Raw genomic sequence first — 19,064 nt, 5'->3', positions numbered from 1 at the left:
ATCCCGTCCGACTTTGGTACTACACATATAAGTACTCTCTTCGTTGATCCAGCTATCTTTTTCTCTTCTCTTCTTGCCTCTCCGCTTACCTCTTCTCAAGTGAGTCGTCGTCGTCGTCGCCGTCGGCGTCACACATGTGGGAACCTCTACCCTTGATCGTCTACGGCTATGCGGTACATCCTCTTAGTCCCTCACGTCGCGACCACACGATGGTCCAGTCGAAATCGCGACCGTCTCTCTGTCGTTACCGAGGCTTCTACCGACGACCAGCTCGTCTACCGTGATGTTGTCGCATTGGAAGTAGGAGACGAAGTTTACGCTTTTGAGAAGTATATTCCCAAAGGGAGAGAGGTCGAGGGTACTTGGTATAGAGGGTATGTCTCCTGCTGCCTCTTCTAATACAGACAACTAAAAATCTCCTAGGTATGTTGTCTGTACGACTCGTAGACCACCCGTAACATGGGCCGTGTCTGGCGACTCCTCACTGGCCAAGTTACCCCCCAAATCCGAAGAACCACAACAGGTCTTCATTGGCATCTTTCCTGCCTCCCATATATTCCTTCGTGATGAGCTTTCTGATGCAGAGGGTCGACTCCATAACTATGCCACCTCAGTAAATGGTTCGACCATTAGCAATGGTATCGATCAGTTTAAGCAAGCTTCAAGCTCGACCGAAACCTTTTCCCAATGGGGCAAGGACAAGGGAGGATCCAGTATGCATACTTTGAGGGAGGAAGATGAAGATTTTGACCGTCTTACTACAGCCAGTAGACGCTCCTTCAGGCTTGGTCCACCTCCTGAGCAAGCATTCTCTTTGCGCGCTGGTCTACCGGTTTATTCCAACAGTCTTCGCTCCTCGTCGCCTGCAGATTCCCAATTAATGAAGCCACTTCCTCCCCGTCCATCTCTCAAATCTGGAGACGACACTGCGTCAGGTGCCGCTCAGCCAATTATCGACGAAATTGCTTCGGCCCTTCGCGAATGGCACACCCTGATGTTCCAGTATCTTGCCCGGAGAGACTACAAGTTATTTCACGTAGTTAAAGGCCATATTGAGGCGCTCCATCTTGGGCGACTGCAACTTCTGGCCGAAACGTTAAGCGCTGAAGAAACAGTCAACATGCGGCGTGACTGTGTTACCAGACTGGTCAGCGGTAACCTTGTGCAGGGATTAGATGTCATTGTGCGACATCCGTCATGGGGAGGCCTGGTTACGGTCGACGTCGAAGGTGATGTAGATGAAAGAAGTTGGGTTAGCGCCGTTCGAATGTTCACAATGCAGACCTCCCTTGCATACCTCAACATCTCACTTGATGAATCCCTGTCGCCGCGTCCTTATCCTGTCGGTGCAAGTACGGATTACCTGGCCTCGGCACCATTGCCCACCCCAGCTCACTCAGCATTTTCTGATTCCACCTATCCCCGCAATCAAACTCGTATTCGCCCTTGGGGTTATTTGAGTCTACCTGCCGATTCAGGCCCCGATACAGCCAAGTTCTATCATGTCTACCTAGACCTGAGAGCATTTGTTGCCTCTCCGTGTGCCCCAGGTGAAACAGCGGAACTATTCTTCTCCCTCTATCGGCATAAAGGGAATCAGTTCATCACCGAAGATTTTTGTGTCATCCTCAACCACAATGGGGTTTCCGCTCGCAATCCGTCTGACCACATACGCACTTTGTTCGTCGATTTGGCGCATTCCGACATCCAGGATCCAACATATCTTGTGTGCCGTATTGTCCGAAATGGCTCTTTGAAGATAGGAAATGGATCGAACTCAGCTACACCTTTAGAAGGGAGGCGAGGGTCAGAAGCGTCGGTCAGAGCGGATGCTGGCACTTCGGCGGGATGGATTGATAGCAACGGTACACAACCACGTACTTCAACAGATATTTCAGGCCAATTTCGACGACCGTTCGGCTGCGCTATACTGGAGCTAACGCAACTGGGTCGGATAACTGCTGAAGGAGGTAATGTAACTGCCATGAAGGAGTACAGCATGCCGATCTATGTGCCCACGAATGAGGTTGCGTTTTCCATGATACATCAAAATATCATCGACAACGCAGCCAAAGAATTTGAAAAATCTCCTCGGTATGCTACCCTCTTTCTTGGCCAAAGTGAAAACGCTGAATATCTTAAATAGGGCCGAAATGTTGGCGGTCTCAGTCAAAGTGTTTCGTGGAGATGCTGTCACTATCGTGAAAGAAAACACTTCTCTTCTGCAAGATATTCCTCAAACCCTTCGCCTTGGTTTCCCTGATGTCGTGTTTCCTGGCGACGTTCGAAATGAACTCTATGTCAAGTTATGGTCTGGGGATTTCCTGTCAACGAACGGGACTCCTGGACGGATCAGTGTATCGAGCTTCACGCGTGGTCCTTTGAATTCGACTTCCAGTAACGTTCAGGTCACAGTCGAAGTCAGGGACCAAGATGGCAGAACTGTAGAATCAGTTATATCTCAAGGAAGTGGGGAGCCTCTTATGACACAGTTCCATTCTATGGTTTTTTCAGCGATGCAGCGAACCAACATTTGGAGAGCTCATCAAAATCCGATTGCCTCTTAGCGGAATACCGCAGTGGCACCTCTTTTTTACTTTCAGGAACCGTTCAGGCCGCGAAAGAGGAAATCGGGGGACGCCCGAGTCAGATCGGCCATTTGCATTTGCCTTCCAACAGCTTTTCCCTGATACCCGCGCATTTGTTGAAGACGGGAGTCACAGGCTGATCATGTATAAAGGAGACAGGCTTGGAACGCTCAGCCCCGACATATATCTGAATGCACCTTCATCCTTACTTGGTGGTCAGAAATTGGATCAGCTCGTTCCACCAGAGATGCTCCGCGTTGCCCCTTCGACGAGGGACACACTAACCGTTCGCACGTCCTTATGCTCTACCAAATTCACCCAGAACCCAGTTCTATTAAGCCTTCTCAACTGGGAAAAGGTCGCGGACCAGGAATTTCTATCGACAGTCCTCACCAAGTTCACATTTGTTGGAGAAGGCGAAATCGTCAAATTCCTTCCCGACATCTTCGACTCTTTATTTGGTATCATGGTCTCTCCCAATAATCAGGCTTGCGAAATGGATTTTCTGGTCTTCAATGCGTTGGTCACCGTTTTAGGCATTATACAAGATCGACGGTTCAGCAATTTCCAGCCGGTGTTGGACGTTTACATAGAAAAACATTTCAACTGCGCATCGGCCTCATCGCATATGATCCAGTCCATGAATCGTCTACTCACCAATCCTACGTCCACAGAAACCGCATCTCCACTTCGAGCAGCGCTGAAGGTTTGGCATTATGTCATGAAATTCATAGCCAAGTCAAGAGAGCTGCAGAAAGCAAAGGAACTTGGTGTCGGAGGTGGAGTGACTGCAGAACATCTCGAAGGCACTTTTAAACGTGAACTTCGGTCCCACTTGACGGAGGTCACCCGTTTAATGTCGACATCTTCGCCCCTGTCAATCGTTGGAACCCAAACAATTGCATTGCAGCACTTCACTTCGATCCTCCCGGAACTGGCTAAGATATTTTCAGTCGTTGATTTAGTGTCCATTGTGACGACCTTTGCCACAAATGCGGCCACTGCAGCAAGGGGCAAGATAGTCATTTGGAAGCTTATTATGTACCTTCAGATCGTGAAAGGGTTCCTTTTTGACAACCCGCAGTCTCGACCGCTACTTGTGGAGGCTGTCGTACAGTGGATCAGGCCTCACTTTGGTCGATATGATGAATATGCTCAAACACAGGGCGCGGATTCAGAGGGCGCTCGTGATGCTGCGCGGGTGGCTTGGTTGGAAAACATACGGTTATGTGTCGCGATTATTGCTGTCATGTTGGACAAGCTCCAGACAAGCCTGGTGTGTCCATCGGTTATCGAAGATCGACCCAGGTTCCGCACGGAGCAGGAGAATGTGGAAAATCTCCTTCCCCTTCTACCAAGGTTCGCCTTCCTCTGGCCACTCTACAAGCCTCTCAATAATTTGATAGGTTACTGGACTCTTACCGAGAATTTCAAAGTTCAGAGGCGGTCAAAGCTTTGGAACGCACTCGATCGCCAAAAACGGCCATTCCTGTCATCTTCCCAGAGTCCTACCCATTCTCGTTACTATCCTACCTACCAAGCTCGTCCCAGAGCTCTGTGAGGGCGGGAGAATCTGATGAAGTCTTCAATGCTGGTCTAGGCGAGACAGCCGTTGTCTTTCTAGTGCTTGTTTTGTCATCGCCCTCGAAGCATATTCTTGACTTTTAGAGTCGAGTCTTGACATTGAAGGACAGGAACGCTTTATCGCATTGATGTCTCAATTTTTCAAGGTGGCAACCTCGATTCTAGGAAATGACGCATTCCCGAAGTCTTGGTTGAACGTCAATATCATGGCGCACAAGGTTCTGGTTAAAATGATGGTTCCTATATCCACCATCCTGGAGAAAGAGTTTATCCCACCTCAGGATTCAGAAGCTCGATTTGATGCTCGCCTATGGCGCGAGGCTTTTTTCATGCTTCTGAAGCTGCTGTCTTCCGATCAATTGGTCATCGAAGACTTCAGCCCTCAGGCAAGTTGACCTCCTCCCCTTGCTGAAATCTTCATTGTTGATGGGTTGTACAGAAACGGCGTGCTGTATGGCGATTAGCCGGCGATATCCGAGGTGAAGGAGCATCTATCATGCTATCGCTTTGGCAAGCGTTAGGCTGGGCAGAGCAACTTACTAATACCGGCGAACCTGTTGCCCGTTACGGGGTATGCTCTCTCCACCGTGACTGTCCTGTGAACTGAATTCTTGACAGGGATATCAAGTATATCTCAACGCTCTTGTTGGTCATGTTGTCAACCTCTGTCTGAGCCACCATGAACAACTTAGGAACAATGCCGTTCACATGCTATACTGTATGATTGTTTCAGAGTACCACCAGGCAGGCAATTTCGATGAAATCGAAAACGAACTTGTAACACGCCTGGATTCTTTATTCATGTCCGATAGCAAAGGCGATGACATTTCTGGTGCTTTCTTCGTCACACAACTCAGACACCTGTTCGAAACCTCGGATGTCGATGAAAGTTTGCGGGAGCGGATTTCGACATTTTTGGATTCCGTGGATCTCTTCCTAGAACTGCTATTAAGCCTTCGTGCACTTCCAGAAGGAGAAGAATTCGCAGACGAACGCGTCATTGCCACTGTGAGTCGATTTCTCATGCGCGCCGACTTTTACTAAAGGTCCGAAGCTGCGATTGATGAACTTCATTCGACGAATCGGGAGGGATGAAATTTATATCAAATACGTGCATCAACTTGTCAACGTAAGTTGCTATGCTTTTCAGTCAGACTCTGTAACACCACCAACTATCTTTAGATGCATCTACAATCCCAAAATTATGTTGAAGCCGCATTAACATTGAAGTTGCACTCCGACCTCCATCAATGGGACCTGAATACTTTGTCAAAGCCATGGATGACTTGGGCCTTCCGCAACAGTCTCAGTTCCACCGTAAGGAGACGCTTTGCTTGCTGATTTTAGATTATTTGGGTAAGATTGGATTTGCTTGTGTGTTCATTATTCTCAATGTTGCGGCTATCAGGCAAAGGGAAAGCTTGGGAACGGGCTGTTGAAATCTGCAAGGAGCTTGCTTACCAGCATGCCGAGGTCACATATAACTAGTACGTGTCCAACGTGCTCGACACCTTCTTTGCCTGCTTACATGTGTCTCTGTGTCTCGCAGTGGTCGTCTATCCGAAATTCTTCGTCACCAAGCGACGCTCCTGGAACACATTGTCACAGAGCAGCGATACTATTCTGATTATTATCTGGTGACATTTTATGGCAATTTTCCTGCGGCAATCCGGGACAAACGTTTTATTGTGAGTAGCTGCAATAATTGATGAAGCTGGTTGCTCATTTCAATGTTAGTATCGCGGATACGAATGGGAGAAATATGGCGCATTTTGCGAGCGGATGCTCAACAAGCATTCGGGAGCACAGCTACTTAAAATCATTGGCGACCCTCCGGTTGACATCCGTTTTGGCACGGATCAGTATATCCAGTGTACATCGGTAACTCCAGAACCTGATCGAACTCTGCCCGTCTTCACAAATCCTGATGTGCCAACCGCAGTCCGCGTGTACTACGAACACAGTGCGATCAACCTCTTCAGCTCTTCACGGCAAGTCAAGAAGCTTGGGCGCGACGGATCAGACGAAATTTGGGTAGAAAAGACCTACTTCACAACAGAGGAGACCTTCCCAACCGTTCTACGCCGTTCCCAGGTCATCGAATTGGAGGTTGTTGAACTCTCCCCTGTCGAGAACGCCTTGACTGAAGTGGAGACCAAGACCAAGGACCTTGCGGCTCTCAGTATCCGTTATCAATCCCTTGCTAAGACCGCTCAGCAGGTATCGACCAACGCGTTATCAATGGCACTTAATAGTGCAGTCGATGCACCCATGAACACAGGTGTTGCATCATACCGTCAGACGTTCTTCAACAGCGAATATGTTACTCGCAATCCTGATCGAGCGGAGATGGTCGAACGGCTAAGAGTCGCTATAGATGAGCAGGTATGCGCTACGCTAGCTATTCCATTTTCTTTAGCTCAATTTGTTACCAGGTTCGCACAATTGACGCATGCCTCAAACTCCATGGTCATCTCTGTCCCGTCGAATTCCATCCATTCCACGAAACACTGGAGAAGTTTTTCAGGAAAAACTTCAGGGAAGAAATTCGACGATTAGTAATCGATGAAACAAGTACACTTCCTGCCACTTCTGTGTACGAGCAATCCGTCATTAGATCCATGTCTTCAACTTCGACAAAACGTGCACCAATCATCCCTCCGATTTCACTGTCTTTCAAACGCAAGACGGCATCGCCCCCACCTGCCTCGCCAATAGATGGAATACCAGGTGTTCCGCGACAGACACCGCTTCAACGGCACCTTGCACATTTGGCACGACACGGGATCAATGGGGTGGCCTCGTCGCCGGGGGACATGGGCGCGGGCATGGCGGGCGGAAGCGACTCAGTAAGTGTCGAATCGCCCGATACGTCGCTTGTCAACGTCAACAGCGGCGCTGCGGAGCCCTCGGGGTCGTCGGTAATGACGTCCCTTGGCTCCTTGGGTTCGCTCAAGGGTCGCTTTTCGCGCTTCGGGAGTCTCAGCTTTAGTAGGCGTGGTGCTTCCCATTCATAGTTATTTTTTTTTTTGCGGATCTCTTCAATTTTTTGTAAAGTAGTCCATGTAATGTGTGCAGTTGTTCATTATATTATATGTAAGTTCTGTGTCATATGCGAGGCCAGATAACGGGCCTCCTGGGTGCCGATGAAAGCTGCTGGTTTCTTCGGCCGCCTTGGATTTCGGTTTACAGATGCATCATTACAGCAGCTAATTTGGCTGAGAATCTGAGCTGGAACCTGTGCGATTTGTTGTTCGCATAAAGGGGGAGAAGGTACTTCGAAAGAGAATTCTGCGTCTGCCAAATGATAAATCTGTTGCAGCGCGTCAATCAAAGCGTCTGCTCCTTTGCGACCCTCCTGTTCTGGAAAGTGTAATTCAGGAAACAGTCGTCCATTAAATAGAACGAGCCCTTGTTTTTACTTCCTAGCTCTGAAGATTTCCTTTACCCTGCCCGCAATATATCTAATGGATGTTGCCGTGACCAGGAACCGCAACCTCAGGGACAATATCATGACAAATGGGTAAAGGAACTCGGACGCGTGTCACCGATTTCGAGCTGTCAAATTCCTGATCTACCCTACCGCCGGCCCCTTCTCCTCTTATGTAATTACAACTATCACATTGTTGAATCTGTCGCACCAGATGATAGGCTGTGGCTTAGCCTGTCGCGGCTACAAAATGCTGCACCGCCTTCATGCATCGCAAGCTGAGTTCAAACTCCCCCCCAGCTGAAAGTGTGTCAATCCATTGACTAAAATGTGGTTACCGTACAGTTGATGTCGAAGAGATAATGATGTGATGATATGTGATGTGCTATAAATGTACAGAATAGGTAATTTGTCCGTCTTGTCTTGTAGAGATGGGCCTCCGAATGTACAAATACAAATCCAACCAGAACAAACGTAGCGATAGGAACTGAGAGATGAAAAAAAAAATAGTACAAACTGATACAATATGGGATGCTTAGGACTGGTTTGGCCAGTAGAACTCCAACGGTGTCTCCATCGGATATGCTGTTAAACTATGCAAATCGTTCAACGCAAGCCCCGCTGGGTGCTGCTCTGGCCCTGGCCAGGAAGTATTGTAGTCGTACACTGGCTCGGCCGGGGTGACGCAACCCGAACTATCGTGCGAAGCAGAGAAGAGGATAGTGTCAGGAAGTGGCTCGTATTTATCAGGAATGGGAAGTGGGTCGTGATAAAGTCGGCTATCGACGGATGGAGGGTCTGCGGGAAGGGAGGCGGTTGAATCGGTGGGGGAATCAGAAGTGTAGATAGACTGTACCAGTCCTCAGAATTCAAAGAAAGACGACGTGAGGGAATAGCTTACATATTTGGACAGGATTTTGTCGAGCGCCTGTCCAAGGAGCGACCACTCAAACACTTTGAGGTCTTTCTCGATATTCCGGGGCTTGGGATCGGGGAACTCCATGATGCGCTGAAAGAAACTCTCGAAACCGTGCTTATGTTTGCTGACGGTCGTCGGCCTCAACCCCTCCAAGTTGCGCCTTATACGGTTCTTCTCCTCAACGGGAAAGTCGTCGTTGGTGAGCCTCTCGAGCAGATAAATGATATCTACGCTGGTGACATAGAATAGGCTGGTCTCATCCCTGAAAATACAGGAAATGACGGTGTCTGTCTCGCAGTAGTCATCCTGGCGGATAGCTTCGCAGGAAACGATGAGTTTACAGCCATCCTGGACCTTGTGAAAACGGACAAGTCGACGACCCATACGATTTTCGGCAGCATCCCAACCGGTGCACATGGTATCGAGAGGGGTGATGATCTGGAGGATGGGTGTCTGAGGATGGAGATGAATATCCTCTGGAGAACCACGGTTGGCACGCATAAGAGAGTTTGCGCGAATGCGGCGTGATGCTGGTCTGCGGTCAGAGAGAGTAGGAGAAGGGACTGATGGCACGTTATGTATGCTGGTCGTTGTGTTGGCTCGTCGGCGAAGCACAGGCCCCTGGGAAGGGACTACTGGCTGCGAGGCTACCATAGACGCCTGAGAAGCTACAACTGGCGGATTCGGTATCGGTAGATGGTGTTCCCAGTAGGTAAACTCGCCAAAGCAGACAGCATCGAGAATGATGTTGTCAGCGTCAACTGCCTCAACACTAAGGGCGACCTTCTGGTCATGTATTCTGGGCGGGATCGTGGCATGAAGCTGGTAACCGCCGAATTTTTCTGGCGATATCTGGGAGACTTGAGTGCTGACCGCTGTCGAGCCAACTTTTAGACGTAGGAATATTTTTTCCGGGGCAGGGTGGTGGAAGTCAATGTGGACAGAAATGGGCACGCCGACCTCGCCTTCGGAGGGATGATAGCTGAGGACGGTGATGAGACCGGCAGAAGAGACGATAACCGACGTTGGGCGGGACATGGTGGTCGGGAAGAAAGAGAGGCGGGCACTGGCAGGAGCGATGCCAGCCAAAGCCCTCCCATTCTTTAAAGTCGGTACAGAATAGGGGTATTGACGCTTGTTTATTTCCATTTCCGGTCTATTTGTCGTCTCGTGCTAGCGTCGATCACCGATCGCTATTGCAGGTGCCAGGAGTCCAAGACCAATTATGGAATGCTTTTGTGCTCAAAATGTTCCATTTATATTTGCCCGATATATTCGCATTGTCTACATTTTTCGGATATTTAATGTCCATGACAAGTAAGATGTCGGTATTCCCAGCGCCCGTCGCCCCAAATTAGGCTCACCGGCGGCACGTGACCCTCTCCCGACAAGACCCGCCCGCACACAGCGCAGCGGGCAACAAATAGTCCCCCGTAAGCCTCCAACGCGGACACTACCTCCGCCACCCCCGCTCCTCCGGCCCGGGCCGCCATCCCGCTCACCCGTTCAGTCACTAGTCGGAACACGTCGAATGCAGACGAGGCGTGTGGCGCCCGTTTTTCCCGTGGCCCAAAGACAGTTACGGCCTCGACGCTCAGTTCATCGCGTCGGCTAATGCCCAGGAAAAGATATGCCTGAAGCACGTCGGGAATCACGACGCGCACAATATCATCGCCAGTGTCGCCACGTCTCGCGCGCCAGAGATGCACTTTGCCACTGTGGTCGCGATTCCAAGTCCGTATCCAAGCTTTGAGTTCTTCGATCGTGTTAATGACAGTTCCCTCTGGGAAAATGCTCTTCTTTGTCTTCTTTTCGGCGACATATGGCTGCGGTGACCTCGACCTAGACCGGATTAATTAAGAGTATCTGCACGGCAACGTGCTGCTAACCTTCGTTTAACGCTGCCTCGCGTCACATCGACCCCAGATCCATCTTTCTTTTCACTCGATGCCGCGTGTTCTAGCGCTTGTTGTACCTGGCTACTCTCCACGGCTTCCTTGGCCTTTTGCACCTCCTCCAGCTTTGCTTGCAGCCGTACTTCCTTCTTCGCGTTCACATTCAACAAATCATGAGGAACCTTTCGCAGCCTGCCCACATGTGCCTGCAGTTCCTTGAGCGCCGAGATCTCTTTCTGAAGCTCATCGACGTTGGAAGTCATGTCTAGCCATACACGCACAAATAACGCGATACGTTCACATTGTCACATCCAGGCAATGTCCGAACAAACCTTTGGATTGATAAAGCTTGACAGTTCGCCATCACCACCAGTCTCTTTAGCCGATTCTTTTGTTACTAGCTCGACATCGACAGCTCATCTTTCAAATTTCAGAGCGACCGCAAGGCAGAAAAGCACCCGAATTAGAGTTGCTTTGTTCAAAATTGTTATTGGAGTACAGGATATGCCAGAGCTTCCGCTAACCATGTCCCTGACGACGCTATCCAATTCTAGTTGGGCAATGTATCTCTGCGTGCGGTGGAGGATTTTACGGAGGATACCGTTTTCTCCGATCTCCGACAATGCATCACTTCCGCGCAACATATTCCTTGAAATTCCAGGTTCCCGCATCCGCACGGCCAGCAAAAGAAGCTCATCATCGACCATTGGCATGGGATATCTGCGCAGTATATGTTTCAGAACGTCAGTCCGACGACTTGGCTATGACCGTGACGGCTTTGCCCAATACGTTTGGTATAATTTTACAGGCAATAATATGATCATTTACTCAACTCGTCCAATATAATTGATATCCCCAATGGGCGTTCACCGATCCATGGCCCATGCCAGGCTTGAACAAAGCAAGGCGAATTTTCAATTTTCACCAGTCCGATCGGACAGGCTGGACTGCCACCAGAAATTCCACCAAGAGAGTCGATCTAGAGACTGTCGGAGGAAGATCACAGAATGGTTTCATGAAGGCGGACCCCGCTCATGATTTTTCTTTTCGGCCAGAGGCATACCGTGCATGTCAGACACAAAACCTTGCTGCTCATCCGAATCGCGCCCATCTACGATTTAAATAATTGACGGATCATTTATGGACCAAAGGAGCGAACAATGCAAGGTGGCTCAAGATTGAGATCGTAAAGAGGACAAGAAGAAACACTAAAAATGTCAAGATGACAATAAAATACTGGGGTCCCGGTCAAAGTTCTGTCATGCTTGGATTTCATCCAGGCGTTTGAACAATCTGTTCATTCGATCCTCCAAACCCTCGACATTTCCTTTTACAACTCCTCTATTTTCTTCCAGACTCTTCTCCACGCCCTCAAGGGCACCCTCAAGTTCAGCAAGACCCTCCTTTATCTGACGCTGTTCTTCCTCCAACCCCTTCAAGGTCGCTTCAAACTCACCAGCAGCGGCATGTAATCCAGACAATGTCCTCAGTCTGGCCAAAACGTGAGGAATCTGAGGAAGACTTGACCCCAGTCTATTCAAAAGGGGTAGCAACTGCTCAGCGGTAGACGTCGTTGCTGCGTTTGGCTGAGAACCCTGTCGTCGATGTGAATGAGCTGCAGTCCGGTCCAAGTCGGATAGAAGAAGTTTAAGTCGGCGCGAGATGGAATCAATATGTCTGGGCTGCGTTAAGAGCGTGAGTTGCGTATTGAGACGCGTAATGAGAGGGACCAGTGGAGGAGGCAACGGGCTGAGTTCATCGAGTGCAGTCGTCGACGAGCCGACGAGCTTTTCGAGCTGCCCGACCCTTTCGTCCATCTCGACGAGTCCAAGAGACGGCTGCTTTTCAGAGGCACCCTTCTCGTCAATGTCGGTATCCTTTTCTTGGTTTTCCTTGAAGCCATGGTCTTCGAGCATGACACCTACTAACCGCCCCCTTCCTTCCTTCCCCTTCCTGATATGTTCAAGTCGGTCCCGAACGTCAACGATACCACGTATGAGCTCTCCAGGATCCTTTTCCTTGCTCACTTGAGGATTTGTAGGATCGGCCATTTCAGCCTCCAACGCACCGAGCTCAATCTGTAGGGCTTGGAGCCTATGGCTCAGAGTCAGCTTCGCGGGTTCGTCGTCGTCTTCATACGTAGTTCGCAGTCGTTCTACCGCGTAGTGTTAACGTGCGATAATGAAGGAAATGTTGGTACATACCTCTCCTCTGTTCAGCCTTTCTGAACCTTGAGCTCGCGGCATCCATTGCAATCAGGCTGCTTGAATCCAGCTCCTCCCCGTTCCCAACCTCCCCGTGTTTACGCGGCCGTTCCCTTTCCTCGTCACTACCATCGCCTTTCTACAACGGTATCAGCTAGCAGTGACGCCGACGGGGTATGCACTAACATTCCCTTGTTCCAATGTGGGTACATCCTCCGTTTCGTACACATCGGGCGCTGTGTCCTATGTCAGATGAGCATTCGGGATAAAGCAGGAGGAAAAGGAACGAACGATATCTGGAAGATTCGCGTACTTAGCTGAGCTCATGATGGACAGAAACAAAATAGGTAATGCCGCTAACGGCGAACGCGTTGATAACCGAGGTATGTAACGGTAGAAACGTAAATCAAAAATTCGTCACCTTAGAGATTCGAACTCTAGCGGGCAAAGCCCAACCGCTTAGCAGGCGATCCCGTTAACCACTCCGGCAAAGTGACCACAGCAAGTTTATTGTCATATTATTACTATTATTAGTCTCTATTGCAATTCATCTTCACGGAAAATCGCAGTCTTGGACACACCGTCCTCCCTGATGACTCCGCGATACATGCCTTCGCAGTTTAGCGCCATTGCGACTATAGCAAAGAGTAATAAGGTTTTATAGATGGTGAGAGACAGGAGGACACGTACCATTGCCGTCGATATCCAAGGCAATGAGACCTCCTGTACCCCCATCCTTTAACAAATCTTCTACTGTATGCTGAGCAGCGCTATCTAGGTTCTCCCCCAGGAATTTGACTCTATGACACATCGTCGCCGCCGCCGCGTGCCTAATGAAGTACTTGAATGGTTTGATAATCAGAATACTGGGACCAAAGCACGAGTCTCGAACGTTGACTGACATCGCCATCACCTGTTCCCGATATTCCTACCGCTTGCGTTTCTTTGCCTCTCCATATTTTGTTCCACTTGCAGCATATCCATCCCTTTACGGGCCATTCCTCAGCCCAGAACCCAGACCCCATGTGTGGAGTATCGCCAATCCTTCCTGGGAGTTTATTGGTTCGACCACCGGTGGACGTAACGGCAGCAATGCATCCCCTGACATCCAGGGCAACAGCACCGACAGTACCCTTGGGATTCATACCCAGGGTGTCGTCATCTCCACCTATTTCAACCCCGGATGGGAGTGTTAGCGACTGATTATACAAACAAGATCAAACAACTGAGCATGACTCACACTTCGGTCAGGCGCTCTATGTTGTCTGCAGGTTTGCGTGCAGGGAGCTATCGCTTAGCAATTCGAGAGTGAGTTCAGACTAAGTTATCGGGTGAATAAACTTTAGTTCGAGACTGAGGTTTAAGACCTGCAGTCGAGCTACTTAAATACAGTTTGAGTCGTTCTAAGTATAGTACAAGAGTCTGTAGCGGTGCGGTAAACACACGATACCTGCATGGTGTAGTGCGATCAGAGTCGGAAAGTTGGCATAGCATGATTACGATGAGGTCGATAAGATAAGATAGAGCACGAAATCGTAATATTACCCCCCTGTTAAGGCAGTCGTCCCGACTGCAGCGTAGTTTGGTTTTGGTAGATAGGCGCCTACTAGAGTTTCTGGATTGGGCCTTATGAGGTATTCTTGTATGGCCTGTACTAGTGGGTGGTCGATCTCGGATTCCGTTACTGACTCTGTTTCTGACCATGAATCAGATTCGTCTCCATTTTCCCACCAGTCTTGAGGCAGTTGCGTGATGAAGTTTACTTGTTCGTAGTCTTCGATTGCCTCTTTGGCATTCTCCAGTTCTCGTTCGTCTACCCAAGAGTTTTCCTCCCAGGGATATCCTTTCCACTTGATGAGGTACTCCGTCCTGGTTCGTCGTCTACACCCTCGTCCTACTGCTCGTTCCCGACGGTCTACTATTTCCTCCACCTCGTACTGTTCTTGTCCATCTATTAGGTCTGGTGGAGGTGCCGGGGGCTGTATTTGGATTGGGAACTCTGGGGAGTGGTACAGTGTCAACAGGTTCTCGTTGAACCGGTTATGGATTTTCCATCCAAGGGGTAGTTCTAGCTCGTAGGCGGAGGCACCCTTTTTGGATACTACTTTGAAGGGTCCAACTCGCTTGTCTCCGAGCTTTTTCATGGGACGGGGAAGATGAAGGTTTGTTGAGTCCAACCAAACTTTGTCGCCTGGTTGGTACTCCACCGCCGGTCGTTGATGCTTATTGTAATGTCGTTTCATCATTTCCGCTGCTTTTTCCAAGGCTTTCGCTGTTTGTTCATGTATTTTTTGTATTTCTGTGACGAAGTCCTTGGCCGCCGGATTCGTTCCTTCCTTGATAGTGAGCGGTGCGAGATGAGGTTTTTGACCGTGGTTTATCTCGAATGGAGAGTAGCCGGTGGTGGAGTGTTTTCGATTGTTGTGTTGAAATGCTGCGAGGGGCAGCCATTCGCTCCAATCGTTCTGCCTATGATTGATGAAAATTCGGAGATACTTTTCAATTTCCTGATTTGCTCTCTCAGTCTGCCCATCGGTTTGGGGATGATATGCGGTGGAGGGGTTTCCTTGGATGTGCAACATCTTGTACAGTTCCTTCATGAATTTGGATACAAATTGTGGTCCTCGATCAGAGATGATCTTTTGCAGCATGCCATGTTTTGCCCAGACGTGGTCATGAAGTACTCGGGCCCACCCCGCGGAGGTTAGTTCGGTCGAGCAGGGGACCGGGATCACTTCTTTGGAGAAGCGGTCTACGATCACAAGGATAGCGTTGTATCCGTTGGAGTCCGGTAGCTCGCCGATCATATCCACTGTGATGTGCTCCCATGGTCGCGTTGGTACGGCGTGTGGGTGCAACGGTGCCCTTCGTCTTTGGGTGCTGGTCTTGGTGCGTTGACAGGCTTTGCAGCCTTTAACGTAACGTTCTACGTCGTTTTTGAGTTTTGGCCACCAGTATTCTCACTGCACGAGTTCTTTGGTTTTCTCGATTCCCGGATGACCGGCCGTAATGTGGTCGTGATGGATTGCTATTAGTTCCCCGTGTAGGTTGGCATCGCGTGGAATATACAGTCGTCCATCGTAGTACATTAACCCTTCCTTTTGGGTTATTCCTTGAGGATGATGAAGGGACATCTCTATCCCCTTGTCCAACCTAGTGACGTCTCGTAAAGCCGTCCTGATCTTCTTATGTATCTCCTCCTCGCCTGGCATGATTAGCACTCAGAACATTTCCGGTTTTAGCACTACCACTTCACTGTTGTCCTGGCTGCCTTGGTCGTGATCAGCTCGTCGAGACAGCAGGTCTGCCTTTTTGTTCGCCGTCCCCGGCTTATGATGTAGCGTGAAGTGGTATTCTGCTAGCTCAGTTACCCATCGCGCTTGTTGGCGATTGAGTTTCTGCGGTTTTCGAAAATATTGGAGGTTTTGGTGATCCGTCCAGATCTCAAACTCCTGATGAGCGCCCATCAGGTAATGCCTCCAGTCTTCGAGGGCCAACATGATGGCTAGAAGTTCCTTGTCGTATATCTCGTAGTTACGTTCCGTAACTGTTAGAGCTTTGGACAGGAACGCCACCGGTCTCCATTTTCCTTCTTGTTTCTGTGACAGCACCGCCCCTATTGCTCCTTCGCTGGCATCAGCTTCCACTCGGTACCTACCGGTACGGGTGGGTATGGCCAGTATTACTTCTTCTGCCAGCTTCCTTTTGATTTCCTTGAACGCATTTTCTTGGGCCGCTCCCCATACCCACTCTGTTTTCCCTGTGAGCTGGGTTAAGGGTCGTATGTGCTTGCTGTAGTTTTGGATGAATCGTCGATAGAAATTAGTGAACCCCAGGAATGATTGTAGCTCTCGTTTCTTGGTGGGCTGGGGCCACTCTGTGATTCCCTTCACTTTCACGGGGTCCATGCGAATTGATCCTTGACTGATGATTACTCCAAGGTACTCCGTTTCCAATACCTCAAATTCGCATTTCTCCGCTTTTAGGAAGAGATTGTTGGCACGGAGGATAGTCAATACCTCTTTGACGACGGTTCAGTGTCTTTCCTTGTCTTTGGTACAGATTAGAATGTCATCCAGGTATACGGTGACGTCTCCTCCAGCAATTTGCTCCTTGAATAGATCGTTCATCATCCATTGAAACGTAGCCGGGGAATTAGTGAGCCCAAAGAACATCACCATAGGCTCGAACAGTCCCCGGTTCGTTCGGAAAGCCGCCTTCCACTCATCTCCGCCTTTAATGCGCACATTATTATATCCCCATCTCACGTCTAGCTTCGTGAAATATTTCGCGTCTTGGAGTTGGTCCATCAGTTCTCTGATAAGGGGAAGCGGGTATCGATTTTTGATCGTTATTTCATTCAACTTTCGGTAATCCTGTACTGGTCGAAGCTTCCCATCTTTCTTTTTGACAAAGAAGAAGGGGGATGCCATTGGGGATTTGGAAGGTCGGATTCTTCCCGACTCCAGGTTTTCATCGAGGAATTTGTCCAACTCCTCCTGCTCTTCTGGATTAAGGGGGTAAACCTTACAATCTAGGCTTGCATTCGCATTAGGGACGAGCTCAATGGCATGATCCCATGGTTTTCGTGGCGGTAGCTCGTCAAAGTTTTCTTTTGCAAATATGTCCTGGAATTCCTGGTACGGTTCCGGTACTATTTCCTCGAACGTTTTTGCTTCTTTGGCTTGATTGGCTTTGGCGGCTAATTCGTTTGCCTTGCTCCCCATTGCTCGTACGTGTAGCACTTCTTCGAAGTCTATGATGAGAATGGTGTCCCCTTCTTCTACTTCTGTTCCCCACTGCTGCTCGGGGTCTTCGTCTGGTAGTGGGAATGGTATCTTGCGGCACGAGCATCGTACTAGGGATACGGCTCCTGTTTTCCAGTCAATGATCGGGTTATGCCGTTTGAGCCAGTCGTGGCCCAGGAACATTGGTACGTTTCCTAGGTCCACAACGGCGAGGTCTATCTTTTCGTGGTGATCCCCAATGGTCATTCGGAGTTCTACTACTTCTGTGATGTCCCCTCCTTTATTTCGGCTTCCATCCGCGTTGTAGACTGCCTGAGCCTTGTGTTAGCGACCGATTACACAAACAAGATCAAACAACTAAGCGTGACTTGCACTTCGGTCAGGCGCTTTATGTTGCTCGCAGGTTTGCATGCAGGGAGCTATCGCTTAGCAATTCAAGAGTGAGTTCAGACTAAGTTATCGGGTGAATAAACTTTAGTTCGAGACTGAGGTTTAAGACCTACAGTCGAGCTACTTAAATACAGTTTGAGTCATTCTAAGTATAGTACAAGAGTCTGTAACGGTGCGTTAAACACACGGTACCTGCATGGTGTAGTGCGATCAGAGTCGGACGATTAGCATAGCATGATTACGATGGAGTTGATAAGATAAGATAAAGCATGAAATCGTAATATTACCCCCCTGTTAAGGCAGTCGTCCCGACTGCGACGTTAGTTGGTTTAGGTAGGTATGCTCCTGCCAAGGTGTCGGGGTTTGGTTTGATCAAGTACTCCTGTATTGCTTGGACTAGCGGGTGATCGACTTCTGATTCAGTTACCGACTCTGTTTCTGACCCCGAGTCGGATTCGTCATTGTTCTCCTGCCAATCTGCTGGTGGCCTGGTGATGAAGGAGACCTGTTCGAAGTCTTCTATCGCTTCCCTGGCGTTGTCAAGTTCTTGTTCGTCTACCCAGGAATTTTCTTCCCATGGGTATCCCTTCCACTTGATGAGGTATTCGGTTTTTGCATGTTGCTTGCGACCCCGTCCCACTGTGCATTCTCGCCGATCTACTATTTCTTCCACCTCGTACTGTTCTTGCCTGTCTATCAAGTCTGGTGGTGGTGCTGTAGGCTGTATTTGGATTGGGAACTCCGGTGGATGATACAGGGTTAACAGGTTCTCGTTGAACCGATTGTGAATTTTCCAGCCCGAGGGTAATTTGAGCTCATATGCAGAGGCGCCCTTTTTAGAGAGTACTTCAAAAGGTCCCACTCGTTTGTCTCCCAGCTTCTTCATTGGTCGAGGCAAATGAAGATTGGTTGAGTCTAGCCAGACTTGGTCGCCCGGCTGATATTCTTGCGCCAGTCGTTGATGTTTGTCGTACTGGCGCTTCATTGTTTCTGCGGCCTTTTCGAGGGCCACGGCCGTCTGTTCGTGTATTTTTTGGATTTCGGCGACGAAGTCTCTGGCGGCTGGGTTTGTTCCTTCTTTGACGCGGAGGGGGGCAAGATGGGGCTTTTGACCGTGATTGATTTCGAAGGGAGAATATCCGGTTGCGGAGTGCTTTCAGTTATTGTGCTGAAAGGCGGCTAGCGGTAGCCATTCGCTCCAGTCATTCTGCCTGTGATTGATGAAGATACGGAGATATTTTTCAATCTCTTGATTGGCCCTCTCGGTCTGTCCATCTGTCTGGGGATGGTATGCGGTGGACGGGTT

The 19,064-nt window shown here is 49.4% G+C and overlaps 5 protein-coding genes and 1 non-coding gene across 6 annotated transcripts; 1 reads left to right on the top strand and 5 right to left on the bottom strand.

Moving 5' to 3' along the window:
• Positions 1–134: 134 nt before the first annotated feature.
• On the top strand, positions 135–7,189 carry EV420DRAFT_1619788 (uncharacterized protein; the record flags this gene model as incomplete). The annotated part of the gene is made up of 15 exons (XM_060475515.1): positions 135–212; positions 253–374; positions 424–2,094; positions 2,147–2,491; positions 2,523–3,994; positions 4,030–4,217; positions 4,259–4,558; positions 4,612–4,743; positions 4,791–5,180; positions 5,227–5,305; positions 5,448–5,528; positions 5,581–5,659; positions 5,722–5,860; positions 5,910–6,557; positions 6,608–7,189. The coding sequence occupies 15 exons, from the start codon at positions 135–137 to the stop codon at positions 7,187–7,189; spliced, it is 6,306 nt and encodes a 2,101-aa protein (XP_060333305.1).
• Positions 7,190–7,903: 714 nt separating this feature from the next.
• Positions 7,904–9,640, bottom strand: EV420DRAFT_1531876 (uncharacterized protein). The gene is made up of 2 exons (XM_060472692.1): positions 8,504–9,640; positions 7,904–8,452 (listed from the first exon to the last, which is right to left on the bottom strand). Exons 1-2 carry the CDS (start codon positions 9,557–9,559, stop codon positions 8,138–8,140), a joined length of 1,371 nt encoding a protein of 456 aa, XP_060333304.1. The 5' UTR covers positions 9,560–9,640; the 3' UTR covers positions 7,904–8,137.
• A 121-nt stretch (positions 9,641–9,761) lies between these two features.
• EV420DRAFT_1762665 (uncharacterized protein) lies at positions 9,762–10,681 on the bottom strand (the record flags this gene model as incomplete). The annotated part of the gene is made up of 2 exons (XM_060480709.1): positions 9,762–10,363; positions 10,411–10,681. Coding segments are annotated over 2 exons (812 nt in total), but the record flags the coding sequence as incomplete, so codon positions are not given.
• An 838-nt stretch (positions 10,682–11,519) lies between these two features.
• On the bottom strand, positions 11,520–13,056 carry EV420DRAFT_1531869 (Dynamitin-domain-containing protein). The gene is made up of 4 exons (XM_060472691.1): positions 12,912–13,056; positions 12,807–12,863; positions 12,621–12,759; positions 11,520–12,571 (listed from the first exon to the last, which is right to left on the bottom strand). The coding sequence occupies exons 1-4, from the start codon at positions 12,945–12,947 to the stop codon at positions 11,676–11,678; spliced, it is 1,128 nt and encodes a 375-aa protein (XP_060333302.1). The 5' UTR covers positions 12,948–13,056; the 3' UTR covers positions 11,520–11,675.
• Positions 13,036–13,117, bottom strand: EV420DRAFT_t108. The gene has a single exon. It is a non-coding gene; the product is annotated as a tRNA-Ser (tRNA).
• A 40-nt stretch (positions 13,118–13,157) lies between these two features.
• EV420DRAFT_1640893 (nucleophile aminohydrolase) lies at positions 13,158–13,853 on the bottom strand (the record flags this gene model as incomplete). Its single annotated transcript, XM_060477160.1, has 4 exons — positions 13,158–13,255; positions 13,311–13,461; positions 13,523–13,788; positions 13,847–13,853. The coding sequence occupies 4 exons, from the start codon at positions 13,851–13,853 to the stop codon at positions 13,158–13,160; spliced, it is 522 nt and encodes a 173-aa protein (XP_060333301.1).
• Positions 13,854–19,064: the final 5,211 nt, after the last annotated feature.

Source organism: Desarmillaria tabescens (genome assembly GCF_030435595.1).
Source record: "Desarmillaria tabescens strain CCBAS 213 chromosome Unknown EV420scaffold_11, whole genome shotgun sequence".
Lineage (NCBI taxonomy): Eukaryota > Fungi > Basidiomycota > Agaricomycetes > Agaricales > Physalacriaceae > Desarmillaria > Desarmillaria tabescens.
The sequence above is the reverse complement of the archived record's forward strand: the minus strand, read 5'-3'. Positions and strand labels throughout refer to the sequence as shown.